The 13,517-nt window shown below is 38.1% G+C and overlaps 1 protein-coding gene across 4 annotated transcripts in view; it reads right to left on the bottom strand.

The window, feature by feature from the left end:
* The window catches only part of slit1a (slit homolog 1a (Drosophila)), a 109,983-nt gene extending 102,510 nt beyond the window's left edge, over positions 1-7,473 (bottom strand). For 3 of the 4 annotated variants that reach the window (XM_017461709.3, XM_017461711.3, XM_053677641.1), the window contains exon 1: positions 6,814-7,473. In XM_017461709.3, coding sequence (XP_017317198.1) covers positions 6,814-6,989 — 176 coding nt within the window. In that variant the 5' untranslated portion in view covers positions 6,990-7,473. The remainder of the gene's footprint in view (positions 1-6,813) is intronic. The other variant, XM_017461710.3, reaches the window with a different exon arrangement.
* Positions 7,474-13,517: the final 6,044 nt, after the last annotated feature.

The raw sequence follows: 13,517 nt of genomic DNA, 5'->3' as shown, positions 1-13,517 counted from the left end.
TGTTTGTACAATTAAACATTTGGTAGTTATTTCACATATTCACTGAAATGTCAAACAAAACAAAAATCCTGGAAGCAAAACACTTGAAAAGCCCCATAATACAAAACTGAACCAAGTCCATGCATCACTGTGCATTAAAGAAAAGTTTACATCTGAAACTAATTAAATATGTTTATAAATATTCCGGTGCTAATGTTTTGGACTCAAAGTTCCAGAATACAATGTAGCTCTATAACACAGTTGCAAGTTAGGAAAGAATCTCTGCTTGGTTATTTAACAGTCTATATTATGATGCACACAATGATGTCGGCAGCTATGTTAGCACGAACCTGATCTGTTTGAGCAGGGTATACAGATGAGGAGGTGAGTGAGGTGGACAGACTTTAGTCTAAATCTTTAGGTGTAAAGCACTGCTGAATCACGCTCTTTAGGTAGACATGAAGCAGGGGCTAAATCCCAGTGGCACCACTATCAGCAGGTACTTGAACGGTGTTCTGGATTATGTAGGAAGCCATTAACCAAAGTGAAAATAGATCAACATGACAATGAAAGAAGAATTTATATTAGAATATAAATCTTGAATGCCATTGAAGATCGCATGTTAATATAAAGATTAATATGCAACTTATTCAGGTTGGAAAAAATATTTTTCTTTTATAGAAAAATAAAATAAAAACATGAAATATAAAATATTAAAATAAACTTGATAAGCCATCTTTTTTATTCAAATGCTTTCACCATTTGAGACCAGCAGCCATTATGAGTATCCTGACAAGTCCCTGGAGCAAGAAAACCTGGTAAAAGGTGTCGTGAGGTAATCGGTCATGTCAACACTGACCTGCAAATGGCTTGTTTAAATTACCCCGGGAGTAAATGGATTGCAAACTCAATCTGTACCCATACAGCCAGGGGGGAATTGAGACTATTGCCAAATTAGTCTAGACATTAGAATTGCTAGAGTCATGTTGCAAACCCCCCCGATTATTGCAAAGCTATCAGAACCACACTCAGCCACGTGTGAAATGAAGCTGGTATTTTAAGAGTCACAGATTCACACATGCCATGCTTCAAATCTGCAAGAATCCACCCACACTACCTCTCATGCCCCCATATGCTTATGATCAATTACAATAAAATCTGATAAAGAATACATACAATGATTCAGGTCAATACAGTGGTGCAGCAGGTAGAATTGCCTCTTTACAGTTCCAGGGTACCTGGTCTGAACCTGAGCTCAGGTTACTGTCTGGTTGGAGTTTCACATGTTCTACCTATGGGTTTCCTTCCAACTCCCAAAAGCATGCAGCTAATTGGATTGGGTACACTAAATTGCCCCTACGTTTGAATATACAGTTCATGTATTTGTGCATTGTGTCCTGTGATGTGTATATCCCCACCTTTATATTTTTTAATATTCTATGGGTGGATCCGGTGCCTTTCCCAGAGAACTAGGCATAACTAGTTCTCTGGGAAAGGCACCGGATCCACCCACATGTTGGTGCCTTTCGGGAATATTCAGTAATGGCTTTATCCTGGTAAGGGTCACAATGGATCCCAAGTCTACCTGGCAAAACTGGATGAAGGGAGGAACACACCCTGTACAGGATGCCAGTCCACAGCAGGGTGCCACAACACACACCAATTTAGAGTAGCCAATGCACCCACCTGCATGGATGGTGGGGTGGGAGGAAATCGGACACAAGCAGAACATGTAAAAACACCACACTGAACCTGGGACCCTGGCGCAGTGAGGCAGCAACACTACCCACTGCGCTAACAAGTCATCCATGTTGTAGTAAGATGTGTCCAAGAATGTACTGGTCACACCATCAGCAAAGGGGGTCTGCATACAAGAAAAGCCCCAATACTCATAGTAATATCTGGTGGTGAATCATGGAAACTATGGGACTGTATTGCAGCTAGCAGTCCAGGAGCTCTTGTGAAGACTGTTTGCAAAGGTGGTGGTGGATCAGTGGTTCAGGTTTTGGGCTAATGATCAGAAGATTGTAGTTCAGTTTCCAGCACCACCTAGCTGCCATTTGTTAGCCCAAAATCTGGTTGCTTTTAGGAGGTTAAGACCATAGATTGTCCAACAAGATAATTGGTTCGAACATGCATCCAAATCAACATAGAAATGGTTGCAGCAACACAAAATCTCTTTTGCAGCATACCATTTCAAAAATGTAAAACTTGTGGTCTGAATTATATAGGGCAGTACAAATGCACAAAACTAAGAATATAAAGGATCTAAAAATGTTCTGCATGGAGGGCTGGACAAAAATTTCCAACCTTGTTAGATATTTCATGAAGCTTCCTTCAGTTAACTTCACAAATATTAATCATGATAACTGTTTTGAAACCATCATCCCTATACAGTATATTTAGGCTCAAAATATTACTCAATGCAGGTCTTTTTCATTTTGTGTTTATTTTAATGAAAGGTGCCAATAATTCTAGAGCTAACTCTATCCATGTGTAGGCCTCTGAAAGTAAACCTCATTTACAAGGTGCACTTAACAGCACAAAAGTCAGCAACTGCCAGTAAGTCAAACATCTGTGCCTGTAATTGAATATGCCAAACTGTTCAACTAGAAACGGGAAACAAGTTGGGCTTTAGGGACGTGGAGCATTTGAGTACATTGAGATGGAGAACACAGAGGCTTTCACTCCCTGTAAGCAAATACAGGGTTTGTGCTTTGTGGATGTTTTGCTGAAACTGTTTGTAACAGACGAAATACCTTCTACTTATTCTATCAAGAAAGTCACTGATGCATTGTTAATGCAAAAAGGCCTGTGCCTGGCTGGTAACAGTCATTTCCACATGGTGCTTTGACACACCCATATCATTTTCACTGCACTCTTTACAACATCCCCATGAATTCCAGATTAAGATTGCCTAGTTAATTTGGCTTGCCTGATTGCAGCTCATGTAGATTATACAGAGTAACAAAGAAACTGAGGTCACACCATTCCGGCTCACGGTTCAGGTTAAAAGCTGTCTTGTTACTGAGATTGTCCCAATTAATCTTTAAGCCCTTCTCTGCAAACACCATTACACTAACCTTAATAGAAATGTAACAGTTCCATCTTGCCATTAAGATTTACTATAAGGAAGTGCATGAGCAGTATGCAGCAGAGACATGTGGGATGCTGGGAATGTGTGGAAAGGGAATGTGTCTGCTCTACACAACCTTTAATTTAGCACCATTCTCATCAACATTGGCATTCCTCAAATAATCCTCATTCCTAAAGCTAAACCATCTGTGAGAAATAAGAAGGGTCACATGTCATGTGAAAAAGCTCCACAGTCACTCAGGATTCTCCTGTCTGATATCCCAAATTGCGTGATACCCTTTACAATTTATTGCCAAGGCCATGGAAATCTTCTCCCTATATCTGGATTTGCCCTGTCCTGATGGAGTTAAATTATGGTTTGTTGAGTGGATATGGTTTTCTTTACTGATCTATCTACTGATTTGATGTGTATCATCATCTGGCAGCTGTTAAAAATGGTGCACTTTTAGAAAAAGTGTTCCCCTGGGGTTATTTGGGTGTTTAATGGTTCTGGCTTTCTAGAAGGTTTATAATTGGAACCTTTTCTACTGCATGCATTTACACAGACCTTAACAGTTGCACAAACTAAAGAAATCTTTAGGGTGGCTACCCTTATAAAAAGCATTCTGTATAGCACATTAAAGAGTTCTTTGGTTTGTTTCTACAACAGAGGGTTCTAGGAAGGAACTTTTCAGCAAAGGTACGAGCCTTGCATGTTTCACTTATGCAAGAGGTTCTCTAATTAACCTTAGTCAAAGACTACTGTGCCACACTCCCGAATAACGCAACAGAAAAGCATTCGAATCCTGATGAGGTCACAGCCATCCAGGTCAGCAGAACTGGTCAGGCTCTCCCCTATCAATCACAGTGACACTAGCCAATCATGCATGCAGTGCAGAAGGGGGTGGATAATGCTTTCCTCTGAGTGTTAAGCAGCCCCTGAGGTTGCATGAGCAGCAGTTTGAAAAGATGCGCTCGGCTGGCTTCATGTGCCTCAAAGGAAGCATGTGATAGACTTCGTCCTCCACGATTGGTAGCTGTCAAGTGATAGGGGAGAGCTTCCTTATGGGTGCGATCTGGCCATGACTAAATTGGGGAAAAAAGCAATTATTAAACTGAGCAATCATTCATTTATTCAGCTTCAGTAACCGATTTATCCTGGTAAAAGCTGCGGTGGATCTGGAAAATATCCCAAGAACACTGGACATGTGTGATGAAATACACCTTGGATGGAACAGGACATTGGAACAGGAAAACATGCGAAACTCAGACAGTAACTCGAGGTCAGGATCGATCCAGGGACCGTGGAGCTGTGAGGCAGCAGCCCTACCTGCTGTACCACCATACTGCCTCTATAAAGGCCTAAAAGTCTATGTTTCAAAGATATCTCCTCAGCAAGTGGACTCAATCAGTCATGAGTTCTGTAAAATGCAGGTGTTTAATAAGAAGCTCTTAAGATTTTTAAGGAGGTGGTATAAACAGCCTTCTATCTATTTAAAGAACCCTCAATATACCTCTTCCTAGACTAGAGCTGAAGTTTACAACCAAGCTCTCTAAACAAAGGTTTCACTCTCTCACCATGCAGCTTAAACAGCTTCTTCATGCAGCATCCGTTCTCGGCCCTCAAACCATCACTATGGTTGAATCAATAAATAGTCAAAAAAAGGCAAGAAAGGACACTTGCATACTTGAGCCATCTCTCTACTAAGAGAATCCCAAATCAGACAAGTTTTCTCAGGCTAAAGAGAAAGAAAAATGTTTCACAAAGCTGGACAAGCTGTTTGAAAAAAACATTCAGTGGCCTTTTGTATGCAGTTATGATGTACAATGTACAATCGTTCATCTTTTACCTCACAGCTTTGGGAGTGCATTGTGGGTGTTTGGTTGGTGGGCTCATTGTCTAGTATATTTAGCAAGAGCTGGTTAAGGGGAAGTCTTGTTTGGGGGAGTGAGTTTGGCACATGTGGCTGCAGTTGTTAAAGAACGCAAGCAGAAAGGTCAGGACAATCGAAATGCTTTCTGACGAGTGCAAATGGGATTCTACATCCATGCACAAATTATACCCCCCAAAACCATTACACACACATTTGCAGAACCTTGTCAGTATGAATAACCCAGCTTCTGCTTGCAAAGATGTTTTTTTTTTTTTTGAGTGGATGTCTGAAACAGTTGAGTCTAGCAAAGCCAAACTGTCCTGACTGAGAAATACCCCCAAACCATTCTCATTTCTTTCTTCAATTACAATTTGACGAGGTGGTCGACTCAAAAACATTTAACAATAGCAAACTGTACTTATGGAAGTGGTGGAGACAAAGTTCTTTTTTTTTTGTTAAGAATGTGTTAAAGAATGCATCAAAAGGGTTGCAAGCTAGAATGTTTCCAATTATGAATATTATGCTGTATTTAATTGTGTGTTAATTATTACTTCCAGGACAAATAGGGGCAAAGTTAGGCATGTAGTGAGTTTTCTCATGAAATCACCATAAACGTAACAGGATTTGTTCACATCCTTTCATCCGAGTTTGTCAGGATGCCCACTTGAAAGAAAAAAAATGAAAAGAAAAATGAAAGGAAAAAAATAAAACACAGAAAAACCAGAAGCAATTAGGACTACATGTGGGATATCGTCAATTTGTCTTAGGAGTCAGGGAAAATCACTAGGGACTTGTGTGTGGTTTATTTGACTGGAGCAATCGCCTTGAAAAATGACCACTACACAATGAGGCCGATATGATGCAAAGATTTTCTTATGTTAAATAATCTATCCAGAGAGTGGAAGTACATCCTATCCCATGATTTACTCGTTTAAAAAAACCCAGAACAGCTCTAGAAAAAGAAATGTAGATACTTCAAGCAAGATTTTGTCCAATCTGTCACAATCCCCTGTCCCTCTAAAGTAAAGATTGAACTAACACACACAGTTTGCCTGGCATGTATAATTCATCAGAGATATTCTATACCCGGGACCAGTACAATCAATTTTCCCCTTTCCAGTCCTCGGAAATTAATTACGACATGAATATTTTAAAGTGTTACAAGAGATCATAAGGAGAGAGATGAGAGTAAGTCTGATGTGCAGAGTGAGCCGCTTATTAGGTTCATTCTTCTGCAGACCAGCTGCTGATGAGACACTCTCACTAGCCACATAATTAAACACCATTTCCCTGATTTACTGATTTTCTACATGATTTAACATTAAGACCACATTGACGGATTCCAATTCATTCTGTTGTGATGAGTTTTTTTTTTTTTTTTTTTTAGTCCTAAGTTTAGTTATACTGATACCATATAAGGCTAGAAAAACAAAATCTGCAGCAGTACAAATATTTACTTTCATCAAAGTTTGGCAATTCAAATCTTGTAAATCTTCACAACTTTGAGGCATATTGAACATAAGAATTAAGGAATATGATACAGCAAAATATACAAGTTAAATCTGTTAAAATTCACACAAGAGAATATGCAAATTGAACAAAAAAAAAAAAAAGTATCCAGCAAGATAAGTGAAAGTATTTTCTAGAAGGTGCATGATAATGACAGAACTCACAGTACTGCCAGCATCATGCATACACACAAGCACACACAAGTCAGTATGTAAATTACAGACGCATTTGCGTGCATACATTTATTCTTTCTTTGTACCTGTACCTCTTTACAACCTGCCTTGAAGAGTAATAAAAATAATTTCTTCACTAAAGAGCTTGTTTGCTCTTCAACTCTCACGATAGGAGGAAAGGATGTGCTTGAGATGCTACTCACAGTCGCTCTGCGTTCCTTGGGATGTTCCTGGGAATGCTCTTGAGCCCCAGGTTGTGGCAGTCCACGGTGGTGCCGCTGCAGGTGCACAGAGCTGGGCACGCGGTGGCATGGTGGGAGAACAGGGCGCCACACAGGAGCAGTGCCCACTTCCATGCCCTACAGCCTCTCATGGGCATGACTGATCCACAGCTTCGTAAACTCCGTTAACTGCTTTTCCTTAAGAGATTTTTCCTTTTACAAAGCCGCTGCTACTGCTGCAGAAGTCCTTATGCTGAAAGCAAAGCACACACAACGTGTGGGAGAAAGACTACGTGTGGAGGATGAAAAAAAAGGTACAAAAGGTAAGGTAAGGTTTTTTGTCCTCACAAGCAGAAGAAATGGCTACTTTAGGTCAGACTAGTCCTGTTTTGATTGTTCTTGTGGTAGGGGGGGGAGACAAAAAAAAGAAGCTCGTCCTCGCCTGTCGTGCTTGACTTCCTAAAGAAAACTCTCTCTCTTTCTCTGTCTCCGTCTCCCTCACTGTGCTCAGCGTCTACGTCTGCTTCCCTCCCACTCCAGTACTCCTCTGGCTGCCTACACAGAGGGGAACAGAGGAACACCAAAGAGGAAAAAAAACACTCTCTCACTCTCTCTTACATACACACGCACACACATACACACACAGCAGTCATCCATCACAAAGATCTACAAATAGCAGCTGCCAAGCTCCTCCCATATCCCCTCCCCTTCATCCAGTGTTCCTTCCCCCAATCCTAAACACACCACCCTCACCCCCTACAATCTCTCAGGCGTCCCAGTGTGGCTCTGGGCATCCACATGTGTGTACAATTTACAACAGCCCCTGTCCCAGCACACTGACCCCTGACAAAAGATAGGGAAGGGGCACGTTGGTCATTTCAATGCAGACATTCTCTCGAGAACACTTTTAGACGGAGTAGGGGGTTGGCTTAGTTTTACAGAACAAGACAGTGAGCTTTTACAGGTATGAACTGTGCATAGCCCAACTGTAGTGTGTGTCAGCGCGAAGCCAAGCACAAAGTGCATCGATGGCTATACTATAAAGACATGAATGCATTTCTGCTTGCTTATATTTATACATGATACAGGGTGTGAGAAAAGCTTTGGCAAAACAGTAGATTAGAAGCGCCACACCAACAAAGTCCCGTTGAACACTTTAAAGCAGTGGGTCTCAGCCAAGGAGCTGAAAGAAATTCCACAGGTACCTCAATACAGATTTATTTCATGAAATATTCAAATATTAGACTCATTATTCAAATCTGAACAATAATATCCTGCCAATGTATTGAAGCCATGGGGCATTCTACTGGGAGAACACCGTAGATCCAAATTGACATTAAGTATAGGCCGACTTATTTTTGAGTTATTGAGATTTGGATTAAACTCATTAAATTCTGGTGACCAGTCAAATAGGCTAGTAACTATAAGAACTTTTATAAGATAGTGTTTGTAAAGGTGCGGTGTGATTTCTACCACTGTAACTAAATAAGCAGTATGCTTCAAGGACCTCTGGGTGTTCTCGGAACCTTACAAGAAAGAGAGACGAGGCAAAAAGAAAAAAGCAATCAAAAGCAAGTATCATATTAGTTATCACTCATTGCACAATGGTAACCTGAGGTGTTCTTAGCAAATGAGCAGACAGTGATGGATTGCTGTTTTATACTATTAATGAAACTCTGTTTTTGGAGAGTTAAAAGCTTTAATGATCCTTTAATGTGTAACTAAGAGCTTTTCCCCAATTTCCAGTAACCAAAACTCCACCACACTGTTCATATAATCTGTAAAGGTGAACAGATCAGCCATTTTTCAGGATAGAAAAAGAATCTGTGATAGCCTAAACAGACCTGCCAGAGAGAGGCGCTTAGCCGTGACAGCTCTGGTATGGAGCCTGATGAGAAAGACGAGAAGGAGCAAATATCACGTATACCGCACATTAATCAAAAGACTTAAGGGAGTTCCTTTCACTTCCAGATTTGGACCATAAGTGCAGGGCACACGGCAGGTGATGGAGTATTATTACTTTTATTGTGCTGTTCTGTTGAACAGGACAGCACACAGAAAATGTTTGTCAAGGAATAAAAGCTGTTGTCTGATTACAAAAAATACTTCACTCAAATTAGATAGGTATGATAATTGATCCTTCGTGTTTGTTTTTTCATTATACAGTATATCTAAATAGGTAGATTAAATTTGTTTAACAACGAACAAAAATTCAATTCTTTCTCAAATTTCATTCTCAAGTCAATCAATCTTCAGTAAGCTCTTTTTCCTGGTCAGGTTCACAGGTCAACTTAGAATAGCCAATCAATATATGGACATGTTTTTGGGAGGTGGGAGGAAACTAGAGAAACCAGAGGAAACCCACCCATGGAGAGAGCATATGAAACGCCACACAGACAGTAACACAAGCTCAGGATCAGTTAAATTGAAATTAAGCTATCATTCCCAATATAACACAATTAACCTAGCTACTAGATCTAGTTTAGCTAGTTTACACATGGCAGAACGCCAGTTATTATTAACCATGCATAGTTCATTAACTTTAAGAGATTTATTTCAATAGAAAAATGTGTGAAGTTAATTCTGACATCACCTTTTGTTTTATTTACCTGCAGTGGTTAAGACAATAGGTTTTAATAGGTTTAAAAAAAGAAATAACTGTTTTATTAATCCTATATAAATTGTGAAATAATTCTGTTTCTCACTTCACACCTTGAAGAACAGGTTCTTCATGTGGAATCAAATCTCAGGAGACACTAGACGCCAAGCAAGTTTAAAGAAAAGAAAAGAAAGAAAACAAAAGTCTGTGTTCTGGGTAAAATACACAACCACTCCCTCCATGGACATGAGTACATAACGACCTAGTAAAACTGCTCCTAACGATCTAATGTGATGATGTACAAACCGCTGTGTTTAACCGCAGTAAGCCTTGTGGAGTTAATTGTGCTACTGTTTTCTTTTCAGATGTACACTTTTCATTGAATGGATGGTTCAGCAGGGAGGGAAAAATGATTTAACCAAGTTTTGCATGATGCAAATTAGTGGCCATAAGTTTCCATTACTTATTACATACATTAATATTGTAGATTTAGTGCTGAACGAAGGGAGCAAAATTGGGACATTGAACAAATTGAACACAGCTTGGCTGCACTCGAGGTAAGTGGAAAATGTGTGCAAATTTGATTACAATCCAAACTATTTCTCTACGCAAAATATAAAAACCCACTTTAAACTAAATTAGACATATCAAAATTACAGCTGCATGCTACAGACCATATTATGAATATTATATAATATTTGCAAGCCAAGACCAGAGAACTGTTTCATATCACTACATGATTGGAGACAAGACTGAAGGGTCTAAGGTACAACATTTAAAATAGTGTAACACTACAGGATCCCTTGCTGAGTCCCTTCAGAGACCATCACATGGGAACAAATCAAACTGTCCAGCTCTGCATAGTACATCGTACCCGCAATACCACATATAAGCTTTATACAAACATCACAGTAATTCTGTGTCAGTGGATATAAAACAGCATTAATGAGAGGTACAACTCAGCAGGAACAACATGCCTTACTACTTATTGAATAAGTCAATTAAAGTTTAAAGAGCTGTCAAAAGCCAGAATATAAGTGCATGCAGTCAGAGGGCAAGCGGCAAAGAAGAATGAGCCCGTTCTCTCTCGACATCAACAGTCTAAACATAGATTCGGCAAATTCCTCATTTACACACACTGAGAGAAAACAGAACTCCTTGGGTGTCTATGAGCCAGCATGTACAATGTGTAGCTACAATGCCAGAAATTAAATCACAAAAACATGTACAATGAAACACTGGGGCTTATATATATATATATATATATATATATATATATATATATATATATATATATATATATATATGGCAAAAAAGTGACTTATAACCAGCCAGAAATGGAGCAAATTCATCAATAAAAAGCAAAAAGACAGAACATTTATTTCAGAATGATTCTATGATCAATAGTGAGTCAGATTAGGGAAAGGTGCGAGCTCTAAATGATAGATTTTGGTATGGACTCATATCAAGTACTGATAAATTAACTGCATGTGTGACAAGACTCCTCAGTTCACAGTAATTACAGCGAGCTGCATTTTCTCCATCTACTGCTCCCCCTTGTGGCGAACATTAAAATAGCACTATCCAGCAGAGGCAGCAAAAAATAATAAATTCCTAACAGCTGAACTTTTTTCCCCCGGTGCACTTTTTCAAAACCTACATGAAAACATTCAATTAGATTTCAGTCATGTTTCAATTTTATCAGTTCATCCTAGCAAATAACGGCATGCATTACCCAAAAACCAATGATGCATATTAGGGTTCATTTCTGTCTCTCAACCATCCCAACTCCTGCCAATTTCAAGGTGAAACCAAGAACTTCCAGTAAGGCTCTGGAATAAAAAATAAATAAATAAAAAAGGGAAATAAATAATGAAAATGTCTTCCAAAAAATGTGAGAAGCATGAATTATCAGGTCATATTTTATATGCAGAGATTGTTCCAGTAGATTTTTAGACATAACCCTATTTTGGCTGCACCTCAAGCTTGAATGCATGGTTCAAATACGTTCCTGAGCCTAAAGCTCATTTCAGTGAAAGGCCTTTTTGTGTAGCCAGCAGTAAATGAAAAATAACCGTTATTAATTCCAAATTTATATTACCTTTGTGTAACCAAATCTGTTAGCCACAAAGTTATCATGTGATTTAGCAGCAGAACTTTGTATTTAAGTGTAAAATTTGGAGTACCTGAAAGCATTAAAAACATGATCTGGCAACATGGGAAATAATCGGGGTGCTGTGATGCGACCTGACGTGAAGCATTACTGTGACCACCCTGAAATGAACTGTTTGCGTACAACAGCACATTCCAAAGTGTTTTATTCCTCTCATATCACAGCAATAGGCCAATGATTAACTTTTAAAAATATATATATTAACGAACAAGATGTGCTTTATCTATAGTTTTAGCTATACCATTTACAGCAATAAACAATCACTTCACCAGCCTCTCTTTTTTTTCCTTCTCTATTAAAGTTAATTGCGAAGACCTGTTCCTGAAAAAAAAAAACCCTCACTACTGCAAAGCGCTGACACTAGAGACTCCCTCCATAAATGTTAAACATCTTATAGAAGGTTTCACCATATCAGTGATTTACTTGGATGAAAAACATATAATCATCCATATGAAGGAGTCGTTGCTATAGAAACAGTAACATAAATCTATCATTTGGACTACAGCTGGCACTACTGTCAAAGCTGCTGTTAAAGAAAATTAATGAACAATTTCCGACCAATCAGATTAGTGAATTCCACACCACTGTGGTATAAATTATATTAATACATTTTGAATTAGCGATTTATGAACTGTTACCGGGCGGTGCAGTGGGTCTTTAGAAATCATCCCGAGCTCTGGTTACTGTCTACGGTTTCCACCCACCAACCCTAAAACAAGCCTGTTGGATTCTAAATTGCCCCAAAGTGTGAGTGTGCATAAATGGTGCCTGCTGGTATGTGTGAATGATGAACAGGACACCCATTCAGGGTGCAAGCCCTGGATCAATCACGACCCTGACAAGAAAAAGTGCCTACTGAAGAATAAATTAATTTATGAGCCTTAACTTTCCATTGTAAAATGGTGATTTAATAAGTGTTTGCTTTGAATCAACACAATGTGCCCAATACAGACAATTTGAATGCAAATTATAAGAAGTAATTTTGCTTCAGATGCTCTGGCAAACTTCTGTATTTATTGTACATCATAATAAGTGCTTTGGGTTTTTGCCCCTCAAATTTAATAATGAAGGACACAAAATTAATGAGATGACTTTAGTGAATAATTTTGTGAAAGTTGTAAGACTACATCCTTGATCATATTTATATATGTAGATAAAATCTCAAACTTTATAACCATCAATTTTAAGGGAAGAAGTCAAATAGACACGAGGGATTTTAATACTTCTGATTTAATGTCAAAAGCTGAAGGCACTGTACAATACAGCTATGACTTTAAACCCACATATAGTAACATTGATCCACATACTTAAGCTGAAATACCACACTAGTTTAAATAACTGGTAAAGTTGGATGTAAAATGTGAACAATTCAATGTCACTGTAAAAAAAACAGCAAAAAAACTGAGTGAAACTGAAAAAAGCACAGATCCATTCAGAAGAAAAGTGAAACATAAAGCACTTTCACATATAAAAATATTAAAACAAATAACTTAAAAGCGATCTCAAATTAAACAGTGGTTAACTCCTTAAAAGGGGAAAAAAAACAGTAGTTTACAAAATGAAAGTCAGAGTTAACAAAATGACTGGCAATACAGATCTGAAATATACTAAATTTAAAAAATAGTCAGACTCAAGCATATTCACTTTTAAAAAGTTAGTAAAAAAAATATCACCATAAAAAATGTTAAAGCAAAAATGTTATCCATATTTTATTTATATATATATATATATATATATATATATATATATATATATATATATATATATATATATATATATATATATATATATATATATATATATGTATGTATGTATATGTGTATATATATATATATATATATATATATATATATATATATATATATATATATATATATACACACACATATACATATATATACACACACACACACA

Source organism: Ictalurus punctatus, chromosome 29 (assembly GCF_001660625.3).
Source record: "Ictalurus punctatus breed USDA103 chromosome 29, Coco_2.0, whole genome shotgun sequence".
NCBI lineage: Eukaryota > Metazoa > Chordata > Actinopteri > Siluriformes > Ictaluridae > Ictalurus > Ictalurus punctatus.
Note: the sequence above shows the minus strand (reverse complement) of the source record. Positions and strands in the feature narration are given on the sequence as shown.